This window comes from Lontra canadensis, unplaced genomic scaffold (assembly GCF_010015895.1).
Source record: "Lontra canadensis isolate GAN:19392208 unplaced genomic scaffold, GSC_riverotter_1.0 scaffold3, whole genome shotgun sequence".
NCBI lineage: Eukaryota > Metazoa > Chordata > Mammalia > Carnivora > Mustelidae > Lontra > Lontra canadensis.
The window spans coordinates 42738226-42755833 of record NW_022630997.1 but is presented as its reverse complement, the minus strand read 5'-3'; the positions used below and the strand labels follow the sequence as shown (position 1 = coordinate 42755833).

General features: G+C 38.0%; 1 protein-coding gene across 2 annotated transcripts in view; it reads right to left on the bottom strand.

Moving 5' to 3' along the window:
- The window catches only part of P4HA1 (prolyl 4-hydroxylase subunit alpha 1), a 78493-nt gene that overhangs the window by 6944 nt on the left and 53941 nt on the right, over window positions 1-17608 (bottom strand). For both annotated transcript variants that reach the window (XM_032840669.1, XM_032840659.1), the window contains exons 10-12: window positions 14438-14537; window positions 3911-3964; window positions 495-560 (exon numbers count right to left, since the gene is read on the bottom strand). In XM_032840669.1, the coding sequence (XP_032696560.1) occupies window positions 495-560; window positions 3911-3964; window positions 14438-14537 (220 nt within the window). The remainder of the gene's footprint in view (window positions 1-494; window positions 561-3910; window positions 3965-14437; window positions 14538-17608) is intronic.

Here is a 17608-nt window from a genome sequence, read left to right as displayed (position 1 = left end):
AAATGTCATGTGGGCGCCTGGGTGGCTCAGCGGGTTAAAGCCTCTGCCTTCAGCTCAGGTCATGATCCCAGGGTCCTGGGATCGAGTCCCGCATCGGGCTCTCTGCTCAGCAGGGAGCTTGCTTCCTACTCTCTCTCTGCCTTCCTCTCTGCCTACTTGTGATCTCTGTCTGTCAAATAAATAAATAAAATCTTTAAAAAAAAAAATGTCATGTAATAAAATCCCATCTTAAAATAAAAATTTCAGGGGTGCCTGGGTGGCTCAGTGGGTTAAAGCCTCTGCCTTCGGCTCGGGTCATGATCCCAGTCGTGGGATTGAGCCCCACATCGGGCTCTCTGGCGGGGAGTCTGCTTCCCCCTCTCTCTCTGCCTGCCTCTCTGCCTGCTTGTGATCTCTGTCTCACTTGTGATCTCTGTCTGTGGAATAAATGGAAAGAATCTTTAAAAAAAAATAATAATAAAAAAATAATAATAAAAATTTCAGCTGTAACTTACATAAAACAGCCATGTAGCAATTCTGTTTCCTGTCCCCAGTTCTTTGAAAGCATCTGGTTCATCTTTCTGTGAATAAAACACAATGAATTCAATAGTATAAAATTCAGTAATGCAAATTTTCTAGTGGCAACTAAACACCAGTAATATGCTAAAGGATATGCCAAAAACCCCAAGACTCATTTATAAAGTCTAGTGCACAATATATAGCAGGCACTCAAATACTGGTTGATGCCAATTCAGCATGTACAGTGAATACTTTTGATAAGACCACTATAGGGAAAAAAGCCAGATTAGTAGATACTGGTTTTTGTTATTTAGGCTATCTACAGATCATTAATAAAATTCATGCCTATAGTTTTGCTTCCAAAAAACAAACCCAAAAAAACAAATAAGACATGTGGGCCTTTTAGCCACATTCATGAACTCTACTCTCTGTGGGTAAAAAATTTACCTTAAGATTTACTTTGAACTCGTGAGCCATTCAAATGTTTACTGCTACTATGCTTTCATTCTTTCGGACAGTCAGCACTTTAATCTGGCTGGTGAATTCACATCTGGGCTATTAAAATCTAAATTAGGGGCACCTGAGTCACTCAGTCGGTTGAGCATCTGCCTTTGGCTCAAGTCCTAATCTCAGGGTCCTGGGATAGAGCCCCGTTTCAGGCTCCCTGCTCAGCAAGGAGTCTGCTTCTCCCTCTCTGCCCCTACCCCCTGCTCTTTCTGTCTCAAAAAAAAAAAAAAAAAAAAAATCTAAATTAAAATACAATAGTCTCTTGGCAGTTATCCCAGAAAAATGAAAATAGATTTTTCAAATTTACACACTTTATTTGTGATAGCTCCAAATAGGACTGTGATAGCCCCAAAATGTCCTTCAAAGGATGAGTGACTAAGCAAACTGAAATGTGTCCATACCATGAAATAGTCTCAGCAATAAAAAGAGCACACTATTATTAAATTCGGTAAGAACACGAACCTCAAAGAAATTATGCTGAGTGAAATTAGAGGATCTCAAAAGGATACACACTGCGTATTACCTTTATCTAACATTTGTGAAATACAATTATGGAGAAGAACAAGTTGGATTAGTGGTTACCAGCAGTTAGGCGCGGGAAGCAGAAGGGTATGTGCGTCACCAGAGCAGTACCATAAGGGAGTCTGGCAGTGATGGTGCAGTTATGCACCTTGATGGTGGTGGCAGTTTCACAAGCTACACATGTAGTAAAACTGTACACACACATACACGCAAATTAGTGTAAATATAACTAGTGAAATATGAATAAGCTTGGTGGCTTGTGCCAATGCCTATTTCTTGGTTTTGATAATGTGCTACAGTAATGGAAGATGCTAACAGTGGGGGAGGCTGAGGGAAGGGTTCAAGAGATCTCCCTGTGTATTTCTTTACTACTTCTTAAGAATCTGTAACAATTTCAAAATAAAAAACTAAGAAAAAATTTAGTTGCAATAATGTCAGGGCTGGAATTTTATACTCTTTCCCATTATCCAAGACTCTCAGACATTTTTCAATAATTGAAAATAGAAGGGAAAGAAACTAAAAATATATTCTTTACTGGCCTACATAGAAGAATCTAGGATTCTGGGACTGAAGCTGGCCAAGGGCTATAACACAATAAAGGCTGCTGTCTTGCAAAAGAATATACCCTTATTTTAAAATGGTTAAAGTTCAAGATGTTTATTAAAATACCTGAGACAGTTCTTAGAATTCATTTAATTTTTAAAAAATATTTCTCTCTGAATTCATTTTACCTTTTTTTTTTTTTTAAAAAGATTTGTTTAACACAGAGAAAGCATGTGCACCATCAAGGGAGCTGCAGAGGGAGAGGGAGAAGCAGGCTCCCCACCAAGCAGGGAGCCTGACATGGGACTCGGTCCCAGGACCCCAGGATCATTACCTAAGCTAGAGGCAGATGCTTAATGGACTAAGCCACCCACATGCCCCTAAAATTCAGGTAATTATGATAAAGCTTAATTAAGATTTGGTTATATATATATGTATATATATATATATATATATATATATATATATAAAATGTATAGCTTAATGTGAAAAAAGAAAAGTTACATCTTTTTAGCAAACTGCTTCAGTATTATTTATTCTCCAGTGTTTCTCTACATCTACTTTGTATTTTTTAATTTTCCTGGCTCAGCGTATTATAATTTCTTCAGATTCATCACTAATTTGCTGATTTACTTCAACGGTCTCTAACCTGTTTTAATTTATCCAAACTTTAAGTTTCAACACTTTTTTCTCCCTATAGCTTCTATTTGTTTTTCAAATAAACTTTCAAAATGATTTAACATAATATTTATCCTTCTATTTTTAAGAATGTTAAACAGTTATTTTATATGCTGTACCTGATAACTGAAGTACTTAACATCCTGGGGGCATCTAAATCTGTTGGGTACTTTAGTCTCACCAATGGTGTCTTATTACCAGTGATTTCTTTTTTAATATTAGAGTTCATATTTGGCTGACCTTAATCTTTAAAATTCCTGAGGTGGGGGTGCCTGGGTGGCTCAGTGGGTTAAGCCTCTGCCTTTGGCTCATGTCATGATCTCAGGGTCCTGGGATCGAGTCCCGCATCGGGCTCTCTGCTCAGCAGGGAGCCTGCTTCCCTCTCTCTCTCTCCCTCTGCCTGCCTCTCCATCTACTTGTGACCTCTCTCTGGCAAATAAATAAATAAAATCTTTAAAAAAAAATAAAATAAATTCCCGAGGTGTTATAACGAGGATGACTGTTTTCAGGGAGGAGTACCAAGGAGTACTACCTAACTGAACAAATTTGCTCTGAACAAATTTGTTCATGTGGGAGCACGCCTATGCTTTCAAACTCCCAGAAAAGGCTCTCATACACATTGCATTCCCCCACCCCACCCCCAGCCCCAACCCGGGTGATGACAGGCAACTCTCCCTAAGGCTCATAACTCAAAGCAGATTATTTTCAAGGCTATTCTTTCTCTGACAATATAATCCTTTTGGAGATTCGGGTTTTATGCATGGGTCTCTCAGGTTCAGTAGCTTACACAGTGGTAGGTCCTCTCACAGAGCTGTTAGTCTCCAAAGCTCTCAACTCTTGGAGGCACATGCCTTCAGCTTCAGCTTTTTTGCCACCCCCTTTAATTCTAATTTTAGTTTCTAGGTTTTCTTTGTTCATTTTGCCTTTGGGATTTTCCTTTACTTTCTTCCAGGCTCAGCAATGCATTTAAAAGTATCTTTTTTTTTTTTTAAACTGTGTATCTAAGGGTTTTTTACTGCTAAAAAGGTTTTATAGGGTCTCTATTCCACCATACTTCCATAAATTGCAAACAGACTAAGTTTTTAATACTAAAAGAACAGAATTAACATGTCATGCCTGAGCTTCAGTAGAACGCCTACGTTCATTTTTTTTTTTAACTTACCCGTGCAAAATCAAAATGGGGTTCATACTGTCCTCCAACTCCATAATTTGCTACCTGAAGGAGAGGAACAAAGTACACATTAAAAAGAATCAAGACTACTACTCAAAAAATTAATAAGTCCTATTTTGGTGTCTTATATGTCATGATTACATACTCCTAGAGAAATGAGAAGCAAAGCAGTTTAAATCAATGAGAGTTCTTAAGGAACCAGGATAAAAATCTAGGATAGTTACTACATAATTATTTTAGAACCTTAGTTAATATGCTTTTCTTTAGTAGATGTTTGGGGTACATGTTTTCCTCTAATACATAAACTAAAATGAGTTAGAATTTTAAAATTAAAATGTTTAGAATTAAAATTTTCTAGGATAGAGTTTGGAGGGTTCTATTATTAATTTTTACTAAACACTTTCCTTTGGAGTTTAAATCAAGACTCATATTTTCCAAAGCCCAAAATGCTGGGAAACTCCCAATCTATTTTAATAAAATTTCCTCCTACATATTTTTTTTTTTTATCCTAAGGTAAAAGAGGGAGGAAGTTAACACAAAACTTAATTATTCCTGCTGGAGGGTGCTAACAATTTCAGTTGGTAATGACAATCCCAGTGTGAAGCAGCAAAAGAAAGTAAGAAAAGTATCTGGTCTGAGTGTAAGTTCTAGCTTTCTTAGTTATAATATATGTAACTTTCAATACAATCTCAGTTTTCTTATTAACTAAGGAGAAGGATACCCTCCTTAACTCCTTCCTTGCATCCCAATATGACAACATGAAAGGAAAATGGGATTTAAACAGCACTGCTAATGAAATGAAAGGAGAATATATTTAAAAGAGTGTTTGCCCACAGCAAAGTCCAAGTCCTGTGTAAATTATTACTCTGGATATTTGATTCCTTATGGTGTAGATATGTTGGGCTGGATCTGCCTACTAAGCCTACTAAGTAAAACTGTTATCAAGTAGCTTGAAAAATTCTGTGAAGGTTAAGCAAATGAGAATAAACATAGATCAGGGAAGAAAAAGATGTATACAAGAGTTTTTAATAATATAATGAATACCAAGGAAGCTGTAGATTACCAATGAATAAATGGCAACTTAAGCAAATTTAAGTATAGACAACCCTTCTTTGCACAGTTCCAAAATGCATGTTTAGCTAATCATTAACACCAGACCCCTAAAAACAGTTTAAATTTCAGTTTTACCACAGCATATTAACTGTAGCTGCATAAAGTACTAATGTTGCTGCTAGCGCTTTAGACCAGAAATTACTATGTAAATAACAGCTGCACATCATGATCAATTACCAATCCTATCACTTCTATCAAAGTCTATCAGTGACTGGTCACTGCACATCTGTTATTCAGTTCACACACAGGCAGCAAAATATGTAATTGTGTTTTCCTCACCATGTGAGATTTTACAAAAATGGACGGCTGGAAGAGGGAACTGGCTAACAAAAGTTAACGTACAGCACAGATATGGAAAGTTAATGATGCTGTAAGTAAAATTCATATCAAACCTAAATGGGGACACAGGAAAAAGAACTGACAAGGGGGAATGCTTCCATTTGTGCTATTCAAGAAACTCTAGATATGCAGCCAGAGGAACTTGGTGAAGGCAAACTTACTAACATATGGAAAGTGATTGTGATGGAAAGGAGAAAGATGTCTTGGAGGAAGTAATGTTGGAAAGAAATCTTCACAATAAAAAACAAAAAAACCCTCATGGATACTTTATATTAAAAGCACAAAGGATAAAATGTTGAAAACCCAAACTTATAAGTATGACAATTTGCAAATGCGGAGAAAACATGCTTACTCTATATCATTTCACAATGAGAAGGAAAGGAATGTTTAAACTATTCTCGGTAAGTGCAAAGAAATAAAGCACTTTAATTCTTAATACCCATATAATTACTAAGACAATTCAGTAGGGAAGAATCATTTTTTAAACACATGATGCTGGAACAATTGGATATTCACATTAAAAGAATGAAATTAGACCTCCACCTCATACCATATTCAAAATTTACTCAAAATGGATCAAGATCTGAAAGTATGCATAAAACTGTTAGGAAAAAACACAGGTGTAAATCTTTGTGACCTTGCATTAGGCAATGGTTTCTTAGACATCTAAAGCACAAGCAATCAGGGACTAAGATGGTAGAGTAGGAGAATCCTAGGCTCACTTTGTTCCATGGATAATACCAAAATCCGCGTAAATTATCCAGAAAATGACCTGAATACTGACAGAACAGACTCTCCGCAGCTAAATGTGAAGAAGAGGCCACAACAAAGAGGGCAGAAGGCTGAGACATGGCTGTGAGCCAAACAGACTGTGAGGCTGCCTACGGGAAGGAGGGACACAATGGAGTGGAGAAGGAAGAGGAACAGACCTCTGACCCAGGCATGGGGGACATGCACGGTTATATGCATATGATGAATTCCTGTAACATCTGGCTTTGCAAATCAGAGAGGCCTGACTTCTCAAGTTCTTACAATCAATGGGGCATAACACTTGGAACTTTAAAAATCACCAAGCTCAGCTCTTGGGAGCTGGAGGGCTAGAAGAAACGGAGTCCATGCCCTTAAATAGACAATGCAACAGAGAGTCCAGATGAGATACAGCATAGAAAAGGCAGTCTGAAAAATGCCTGGGGTATATAGGAAGGAGATTTATTTACTAATCTCAGAGCATGTGCTGGAGGACAGGGGTTTTGGGGACACTTCTGTAAGAACAAAAGAGCTAGAAGGTGCCATTTCCCTCCCTCATTCCCCCAGCCTAGATACACAGATACCTGTGGGAACCAGGGCAGCAGAACACTCTCCTGCTAACAGTGAGAGCCCTGCCTCACCATTCTTCTGCAGACACGTCCCCTCCATCCCAGGCAGCTTCAGATCCCCTCACACAGCAGACCTACATGAACCTTACCAACAACACACCTCCTCATTCCCTGAGCTCTTTGATGGACCCACCCCTCCATTCTAGACTAGGCAAGAGTTTTCCCAGGGGGTGTAAGCCCTCTCCCGCAGCAAACCAGGGCAGATCTTGCTAGTGCCACGAGCCCCCACTCTCTCCAATACACTCTAAGCCAGAGTCCATCCAAAGCAGTGCCACAAGCCTAGCAGTGTGCAAGTAGCCCTGACTGGGGCCTCCACCACTCCAAAGTGATTCCTAACCTGGGGAGAGGTGAAGATAAATACACACCCCTCAGACTGTGGCCCAGCAGGGGGCTGGTCTGACTGCAGACCCAGCCCCCCGAAAAAAGCTTCTCGGGGCACAAGACAGGAAAAGCACCCTGCAGTCTGGTGCTACCACATCCTTGGCAAATGTCTGCTCTGACTCAGCTTAAGGCCAGAGCAGCCCCAGAATGGCCCACTAACAATACAGGCTTTCGTCCCTGTGACGAAGGACCCCAACAAAGAGACAGAAAACATAAAAAAGAACCAATCAGAGATGAACAACTCAATAACTGAAATTAAAAATACACTAGAGGGAATAAACAGTAGAACAGAGGAAGCAGAAGAACAAATCAGTGACCTGGAGGACAGAATAGTGGAAAAAAAGTTGAACAGGAAAGAGTAAAACAGATAATCAATTAAAATAGACTAAGAGAACTCAGTGACACCATGAAACATAGTAATATTTGCATTATACAGATTCTAGAAGTAAAAGAGAAAGAAAAGGAAGCAGGAAATTTATTTCAAGAATAATAGTTGAAAAAGTTCCCAAATCCGGGGAAGGAAACAGAAATCCTGCTCCTGGAGGTACAGAGAACCCTCAACAAAATCAACATGAAGGTCCACACCAAGACACATAGTAATTAAAATGGCAGAAAGTGGTGACAGTGAATTTTAAAAGCAGCAAGAGAAAATAGTTACATAAAAAGAGAAACCACATAAGGCTACCAGCAGATTTTTCAACAGAAAATTCTGTAGGCCAGAAAGGAGTGCCAGGATATATTCAAAGTGCTGAAAGAAGAAAAAAAAAAAACCCTGCAGCCAAGAATTCTCTATCCAGCAAGGCTATCATTCAGAATAAAAGGAGAGATAGCTTTCAGATAAACAGCAATTAAATTCATGATCACTAAACCAGCCCTATAAGAAATGTTAAAGGGTGACTCTGAATGGAAAGGAAAGACCACAAGCAGAGTAAGAAGAGTAGGAAGCACAAAAGCAATAAAATTAAGCCTATCTATAAAAATCAATCAAGGGTTTCAGAAAATAAAAGGATATATAGTATGACACCATATACCTAAAATGTGGGGGTAGAGGAGTAAAAACTTAAGTGATCTACTTAATAAAGATGGCCATATGCATATGATGTTTTATATATAAAACTCATGGTAGCTACAAATTGAAAACTGGTAATAGATATGCAAAAATATAAAGAGAAAGGAATTCAAGTGTATCACTAAAGAAAGCCACAAAAGCATGATAGAAGAGAAAAAAAGAAATACAAAAGAAACCATAAAACAAGTAACAAAATGGCAATAAGTACATACCCGTCAATAATTATTTTGAATGTAAATGGACTAAGAACTCTAATCAAAAAACAGGGTGACAAAATGGACTAAAAAAACAAGACACAACTATATGCTGCCTATGAGACTCACTTCAGACCTAAAGACACATGCAGGTTGAAAGTGAAGGGATGGAAAAGAATTTATCATGCAAGTGGAAATGAAAAGAAAGCCAGGATTGTAATACTTATATTGGACAAAGCAGACTTTAAAACAAAGACTGTAACAAAAGACAAGGACGCTTCATAAAGGGGACAATCCAATAAGAAGATATAAATATTTATGTACCCAACATGGGAGCACCCAAATACATAAGACAGCTAATAACAAACATACAGGGGCAGGCACCACGTGCCTCAGTGGGTTAAGCATCTGCCCTCAGCTCAGGGCATGATTTTAGAGTCCAGGGATGGACCCCTCTGCTGGGCTCTCTGCTCAGCAGGTAGTCTGCTTCTCCCTCTGCCTCTCCCCCTCATTCCTGCTCTCTTGTCACTCACACTCACACTCTCTCTCAGATAAATAAAATCTTAAAAACACACACAAAGGAAATAATAATATAGTAATACTAGGGGACTTTAACACTCACATAAATGGACAGATCATTCAAGCAAAAAAAAAAAAAAAAACAATCAGTAAGAAAAGAGTGGCTTTGGATGACATACTAGACCAGATGGATCTAATAGATATACTCAGAACATTCCATCTTAGAACACACATTCAAGTGCACATGGAGAAACAGAATATACACTCAAGTTCACGTGAACCATTCTCCAGAATAGATCACACATTAGGTCACAAAACAAGTCTCAACAAATTAAAAAGATTAAAGTCATACCAAATAACTTTTTTGACCACAATGCAATAAAACTAGAAAGCAACCACAAGAAAAAATCTGGAAAGAACACAAATACATGGAGGTTAAATAACATGCTACTAAGCAATGAATGGGTCAACAAGAAATCAATATAAAAAATACATGGAAACAAATGAAAATGGTTCAAAATCTTTGGGATTCAGCAAAAGCTGTCCTAGGAAGGAAGTTTACAGTAAGACCTACCTCAAAAACAAGAAAAATCTCACATACACAACCTAACCTTGTATCTAAAAGAGCTAGAATGGGACGCCTGGGTGGCTCAGTTGGTTGGACGACTGCCTTCGGCTCAGGTCATGATCCCGGAGTCCCGGGATCGAGTCCCGCATCGGGCTCCCAGCTCCACGGGGAGTCCGCTTCTCCCTCTGACCTTCTCCTCGCTCATGCTCTCTCTCACTGCCTCTCTCTCAGATAAATAAATAAAATCTTTAAAAAAAAATAAATAAATAAAAAATAAAAAAAATAAAAGAGCTAGAAGAACAACAAACAAGACCCCAAACCAGTAGGAAAAAGAAAATAATAACAATTAGAGCAGAAATAAATGAAACAGAAACTATGAAAACAGGAGCTGATTCTTTGAAAAGATCAACAAAATTGGTAAGCCTCTAGCCAGACTCATCCCAAAAAAAAAAAAAAAAGGACTCAAATTAACAGAAATGAAAGAGGAGAAGTAACAATTGACACCACAGAAATACAAAGAACTGTAAGACAATATTATGAAAAATTATATCCCAACAAACTGAACAACCTAGAAGAAATGGGCAGGTTCCTAGAAACTATTAATCTCCTAAAACCAAATCAGGAAAAAAACATAAAATAGAGCCTGATTTGGCAATTAAACTGAATCAGTAATCGAAAACTTGCAACAAACAATTGTCCAAGAGCAGAGGTTTTATTAACCCACTAAGCCACCCAGGTGCCCCTCCATTCTTATTACTTTTATTCAACATGGTACTGGGAGCTGTACCCATACCAATCAAACAAGAAAAAGAAATAGAAGGCATTCAAATTGGTAAGGAAGAAGTTAAACTTTCATTATTTGCAGATGACATGATATTATATATAGAAAACCCTAAAGACTCAACCAAAGAAACTACTTGAACTGATAATTCAGTAAGGTCACAGGATACAAAATCAATATACAGAAATCCATCTGCATTTCTATACATTGATAATGAAGTAGCAGAAAGACATGAGGAAAACAGTCCTATTTACAATTTAACTAAAAATAATAGCTAGGAATAACCCAACCAAGGACCTCAAAGACTTGTACTCAGAAAACTACTTCAAAGAAACTGAAGATGACTATAAAACACTGATGAAAGAAACTGAAATGGAAAGCTATTCTATGCCCATGAACTGGAAGAACAAATACTGTTAAAACGTACATACTGCCCGAAGCAATCGACAGATTTAATGTGATTCTTATCAAAATACCAATAGCATTTTTTACAGAACTAGAACAAAGAATACAAAAATTTGTATGGAATCACTAAAGACCTCCAATAGCCAAAACAATCTTTTTTTTTCTTTTTTAAGATTTTATTTATTTTGAGAGAGGGAGAGAGGGAGAGAGACAGCACAAGCAGTGGTGAGGGGCAGAGGGAGAGGGAGAAGCAGAGCCCCTGCCGAGCAGGGAGCCAGACTTGGAGCTTGTTCCCAAGACTCTGGGATCATGGCCTGAGCCAAAGGAAGACACTTAACTGACTGAGCCATGCAGGTGTCCCCTAGCCAAAGCAACCGTGAAAAAGAATAACAAAATGGGAGGTATCATAATCCCAGATACCAAGATATACTACAAAGCTGTAGTAATCAAAACAGTATGGTTTTGGCACAAAAACAGACACACAGATCAAGAGAATAGAATAGAAAATAAACCGATAATATGGCTAATAAATCTTAGACAAAGGAGGCAAGAATATGCAATGGGAAATACAGTCTCTTTAACAAATGGCATTCGGGGGGGGCCTGGGTGGTTCAGTGGGTTAAAGCCTTTGCCTTCGGCTCAGGTCATGATCCCAGGGTCCTGGGATGGAGCCCCGCATCTGGTTCTCTGCTCGGCGGGGAGCCTGCTTCCTCCTCTCTCTCTCTCTGCCTGCCTCCCTGCCTAATTGTGATCTGTCTGTCAAATAAATAAATAAAATCTTAAAAAAAAAAAAACAACAAATGGCATTGGGAAAACTGAAGAGCAACATGCAAAAGAATGAAACTGAACCACTTGCTTATACCATACACGAACATAAACTTGAAATGGATTAAAGAACCAATGTGATACCGGAAACCATAAAAATCCTAGAAGAAAGCACAGGCAGTAATTTCTTTGACATTGGCTGTAGCAACATTTTTCTAGACAAGTCTCTTGTGGCAAGGGAAACAAAAGCAAAAAAAAGACTATTGGGACTACATCAAGATTAAAAGCCTCTGCACAGCAAAGAAAACAATCACAAAACTAAAAGGCAGGGGCGCCTGGGTGGCTCAGTCATTAAGCGTCTGCCTTCGGCTCAGGTCATGATCCCAGGATCCTGGGATCGAGCCCCACACTGGGCTCCCTGCTCAGCAGGAAGCCTCTTCTCCCTCTCCCACTCCCCCTGCTTGTGTTCCCTCTCTCTCTGTGTCTCTCTGCCAAATAAATAAATAAAATCTTAAAAAAAAAAACCTAAAAGGCAAGCTACTGAATGGGAGAAGATACTTGCAAACGACATATCTGATAAAGGGTTGGTATCCAAAATACAAAAGAACTTATACAACTCAACACCCAAAACACAATCCAATTTAAAAATGGGCATAAGATATGAACACACATTTCTCCAAAGATGACATATAAATGGCCAACAGACACATGAAAATGTGCTCAACATCATTCATCATCAGGAAAATGTAAATCAAAACCACAATGAGATACCACCTCACACTAGTCAGAATGGCTAAAATGAAAAATGCAAACAACAGGTGTTGGCGAGGCTGTGGAGAAAAAGGGACCCTCATACACTACTGGTGGGAATGTAAATTGGTGCAGCCACTGTGGAAAACAGTATGGAGGTTCCTTAAAAAATTAAAAACAGAGTTACCACATGATCCAGTAATTCCAGAATACAAAAACACTAATTCGATAAAATATGCACCCCTACATTTATTGCAGCATTATTTACAACAGCCAAATTTAGAAGAAACTGAAGTGTTCATTGACAGATGAATGGATAAAGTTATGGTACATAAACACAATGAAATATTACTCAGCCAAAAAAAAAAAAAAGAATGAAATCTAGCCACTTGCAACAACATGGATAGATCTAGAGAGGATAATGTTCTAATGTTCAGTGAAATAGAGAAAGACAAATACCATACAATTTCACTCATATGTGGAATTTAAGAAACAAAGGGAAAAAGAGACAAACCAAAAAGCAGACTTAACTATAGAGGATGTACCAGACAGGAGATGGGTGGTGGGGATGGGTGAAACAGATGACAGGGATTAAGAGGACACTTATCATGATGAGCACTGAGTAATGTACAAAACTGCTGAATCACTATATTGTACTTCTGAGACTAATATAAAATCTTATGTTAACTATGCTGGAATTTAGTAAAACAGAAAGAAAAGAAAAAGAAACCAAAAGCAACTAAAAAAAATCCCAAAGCCAAAAAACAAAAAAAGACCTATCAGACTTCATCAGAATTAAAAAAATGTTGTGCCAAAGGACACCATCAAGAAAATGAAAGATGACCTATAGAATGGGAGAAAATATTTGCAAACCATGTATCTGATAACACTCCTATATCCAGAAACTAAAAAGAACACTTACAACTCAATAAAAACCACAAACAACCCAATTGAGAAATAGTCAAAGGATATGTATGTATGTATGTATGTATTTATTTGACAGAGATCACAAGTAGGCAGAGAGGCAGGCAGAGAGAGATGGGGGAGGCAGGCTCCCTGCTGAGCAGAGAACCCAATGCGGGGCTCAATCCCAGGCCCTTAGATCATGACCCAAGCTGAAGGCAGAGGCCCAACCCACTGAGCCACCCAGGCACCCCTAGTCAAAGGATTTGAACAAAAATTTTTTCAAAGAAATAAAAGGCAAATATGCACATGAAAAGATGCTCAACATCGTTAGCCATCAGGAAAATGCAAATGAAAGCTGTAATGAGGAAAAAAAACCAGACAAGAACAAGTGAACAACTGTAATCCTCATACATTGCCAATGGAATTATAAAATTGTGCAGCCATTTTGGAACATAGTTTGGCAATTCCTCAAATGTTAAAGTTACCACATGACTCAGTTATTCCATACACACACACATGAGAAATTTATATGTTTGCACAAAAACCTGTACACAAATGTTCATAGCAGCATTAGTCATTATAGTCAAAAAGCACAAACAACCCAAATATCCTTCAGCTGATAGATACATGAAGTTGTGGTATATCCAAACAATGGAATATTGTTCAGGCATGAAAACAAAGTGCTGATACATTGAAAACATTATATTAAGTTGTATCAGCCAGATTCAATAGGCCACATATTTTATTATTCCATTTATATGAAATATCTAGAAAAGGCAAATTCATAGACAGAAAGGAGATTAGTAGTTGCCAGGGGCATTGGGGAGAGGGAATGGAGAGTGACTGCTTAAAGTTTTTGAAGTGATGATATAGTCTTACAAGTAGATAGAGGTGACAGCTGCATAACCATATGCATATAATAAAACCAGGGTAAATTTTATGGCATGTGAATACTATCTCAAGAGAAAAGAGAAAAAGACATTGGAAAAAAAAAAAAAAAAAAAAAAAAGGTTGCCCCTGGTTACCTGACAGGTTTAGTTAGGAATGACAAAAATTATAGTCTGCTTAATATAGTATCACATACTGTTCATTCCCTATAAATTTATACTTAACAGTTAAGAGTTTTTAATGTTTTGTAAAGAAATTTTAGAGACCACAGACTAATCCTACTTTTTCCATTAAGATCAGTTTGCTTGATTTCAGCTTCCAAATTCACTTTTAGGGTCCCAAATTCTCCTAAAATACCTATCCAGTGCCTGTACAATGTTAGGAAATCTCATCTGAAGCATCTTTAAAAAAGCATAAAGAAATAATGTGATAGCATGTAGTTTAAGGATAATGTGATTACCTACCTGTAATTCCTCTGCTGTGGAAACATCTAGTCCTGTTAAATCTTGTATTCTCATATTAATTCGAGACACCACGGGGTTTTCATAGCCCGAGAGCCAGGCACTAAGACCAAGAAGAAAATATTACTTATTATGTTTCAATACAGAAAGACTAATAGCCATCATTTTAAAAGCCAAAATATATGGGACATTAAGCCTTTATCTATAAGCATTTAGTCGGCCTGCTTGTTTGATATGATTTTTACAAAACAATGTTGTAATTTTTTTTTAAAAATGCTACGTTTTACAGTTAAAGGTTAGAAAAGAAAAAACATTTATTACAGAGTTTCTTTAGACACAGCTGGATTAATGTAAGAAGGCTATATAGGGCTATTACATTGAGAATTCTTAAAAATTCTGTAAAAAGACACACCAAAGTGAAAACAATTTTTCTTTTTACATAAGGTGTAAGAACTGACTGGGGTGGAGGTCATAGGGTTTTTAGCCTGATTTATATAGTATAAATATTTTATAAGAAAAAAAAATTCATGTAGGGGCATTTGGGTGGCTCAGTCAGTTAAGCATAGGACTCTTGATTTCGACTCAGGTCATAATGCTCAGTGGGGAGTCTGCTTTGGATTCTCTCTCCCTCTCCCTGAGCCCCTCGTCCTGCTCACACATTCTTTCTCTCTAAATTAAATAAATCTTTAAAAAAAAAAAATTCATGTGTTACTTGCATAAATAAAAAGAAGTTTTTAAAGATATCAAAACACACTCAGTAGGACGACTATAAGAAAAATAGGTGGACAGGGGCACCTGGGTGGCTCAGTCAGTTAAGTGTTCAACTTTTAGCTCAGAGCCTGATCTTGGGGTCTTGAGTTCAACCCCCATGTTGGGTTCCATGCTGGGCGTGGAGCCTACTTAAAACAAAACAAAAAGATAGACAGTAACATGTGCTGGTGAGAATGTGAAGAAACCCTCATACATTGCTGGTAGGAATGTAAACATGGTACAGCCACTTTGGAAGACAGTTTAGCAGTTCCTCAAACTATTAAACATACAGTTACCATATGACTCAGCAATTCCACTTCCAGGTATATACCCAAGAGAAATTAAAACATAAGTTTGTAAGTTCATACAAAAACTTGTACATGAATGTTCACAGCAGCATTATTAATAATGGCCAAAAAGTGGAAATAATCCAAATGTTCACCAATTGATAAGTAATACATAAAATGTGATATATCCGTATGATGGATTATTGTGCCCTAAAAAGGAATCGGGTACTGATACGTGCCACTATATGGATGAACCTTGAAAACATGATGTTAAATAAATAAGATACAAAAGACCACATACTATGATTCCATTTATAGGAAATATCCAGAATAGGCAAATCAACAGATAGACAAAGTAGATGATTGGCTGCCAGAGGAAGGGGGAAATGGGGAGTCCCTGCCAATAAATATAGGCTTTCTTTTTGGGGTGATGGGAATGTTTGGAAATTAGATAATGGTAAAGGATGTACAACTAAAAAGACTAAAAACCACTGAATTATACACTTCAAAGAGCGAATTTTATGGTATGGGAACTACAGCTAAATAAAAAAGGGCACCCCAAATTAAACTATCTCCGTAGCATATGCTTTTTTCCTGGTCTATCAGCCTTTTTCTTTCTTCACTTCTCTCAAGAACCTGATTTCATGATCCATCATTTCAACAACATTTTCACTAAATGCCTAAATTAAACCGTCTGGCAAAAATAATATCCTCAATGAATTTTTTTTCTCTAAGCTCATACCTGTGCTACCAAACCCTGCTGGAAAAAGTCATGAAATAGGACAAATGCATTCCACTAATAATTCAAGAACATCAACTTCAAATGGGACCTTCCTACTCCTACTCTCAACCCACCTCAGCTTCCCCGGTCTCTCAGTACCTACCCCATACTACTTCAGAGAAAACAGAAACCATACAAACTACCTACATTTGCATCTGTCTGTTCTTTTGGTTCATCTAGCTCCTTCATTCTAGTTCCAAAGAGTAAACTTCTCTCCATAATCTAAGGTTAATCCTCTGCCTCAGATTCTATAATTTTCTGACATTTTAGGAAGCATAAATCATTGATTAGCCCTTTTCTCTCCTACATAATCAGCTTTCCTTCCCAATTCCTCCCACAGCTTTTAATTGAGCTTAAGTCTCCCTTCCCTTAAATAAATAAATAAACATTGGGTGCCTGGATGGCTCAGCTGGTTAAATGTCTGCCTTTGGCTCGGGTTATGATCTCAGGGTCCTGGGATCGAGCCCTGCATCAGGCTCCCTGCTCGGTGTGGAGTCTGCTTCTCTACCCCTCGCCCCACTTGTGTGCTCACTTGCTCTCTCAAATAAATTTTTTAAAATGTTTTAAAAACAAACAAACAAACATTGAAAATTCTTTCCCTCAGGGCACCTGGGTGGCTCAGTGGGTTAAGTGTCTGACTTCAGCTCAGGTCATGATCCAGGGTCCTGGAATCAAGCCCCGAATCAGACTTCCTGCTCAGCAAGGAGTCTGCTTGTCCCTCTGCTCCTCCTCCCACTTATGCTTGTTCGCTCTCTCTCAAATAAAATCTTAAAAAAAAAAATTCTTTCCCTCAAGGCCTGTCTTCCTCCAGCTACCAATCTCTCTTTCCTCCCTCTGTAAGGGAACTTTTTCCACAGACTTCATTTCTTTTTTAAGATTTTATTTTTAAGTAATCTCTACACCCACTGTGGGGCTTGAACTTACAACCCCAAGATTAAGAGTTCTACCAACTGAGCCAGCCAAGAGCCCCAATTCTTCGTTTCTTAATCCATTCCAATCTAGCTTCATTCCCTTACCACTCCATCAAAACTGTTCTTGCTAATATCCCCCGTAACTACTGTGCTACTAAAGCTAACAAGATTTTTCCAATTCTCCTTGTATTTGCTCTTTTAGTCGTAGCTAACTGTTCATCCTTCTTGAAACTCCTCTTCACCAGTTCTCCAGGATTCCTTCAGTCTCTCTGCTTGCTTGGCTTTGGTCTCCTTTGTAGCTTCTCCCACTATATTATGTCTCTCTCCAGGTGCCCCACCATCACTTCTTCAAGAACGTGTTCCATCTAACCCCAAGGCTAGTGCACATGCTCTTCTCTCTGCCCAGAATATTCTTCTTCACTTTGCAAAGATCAGACTTTAGATT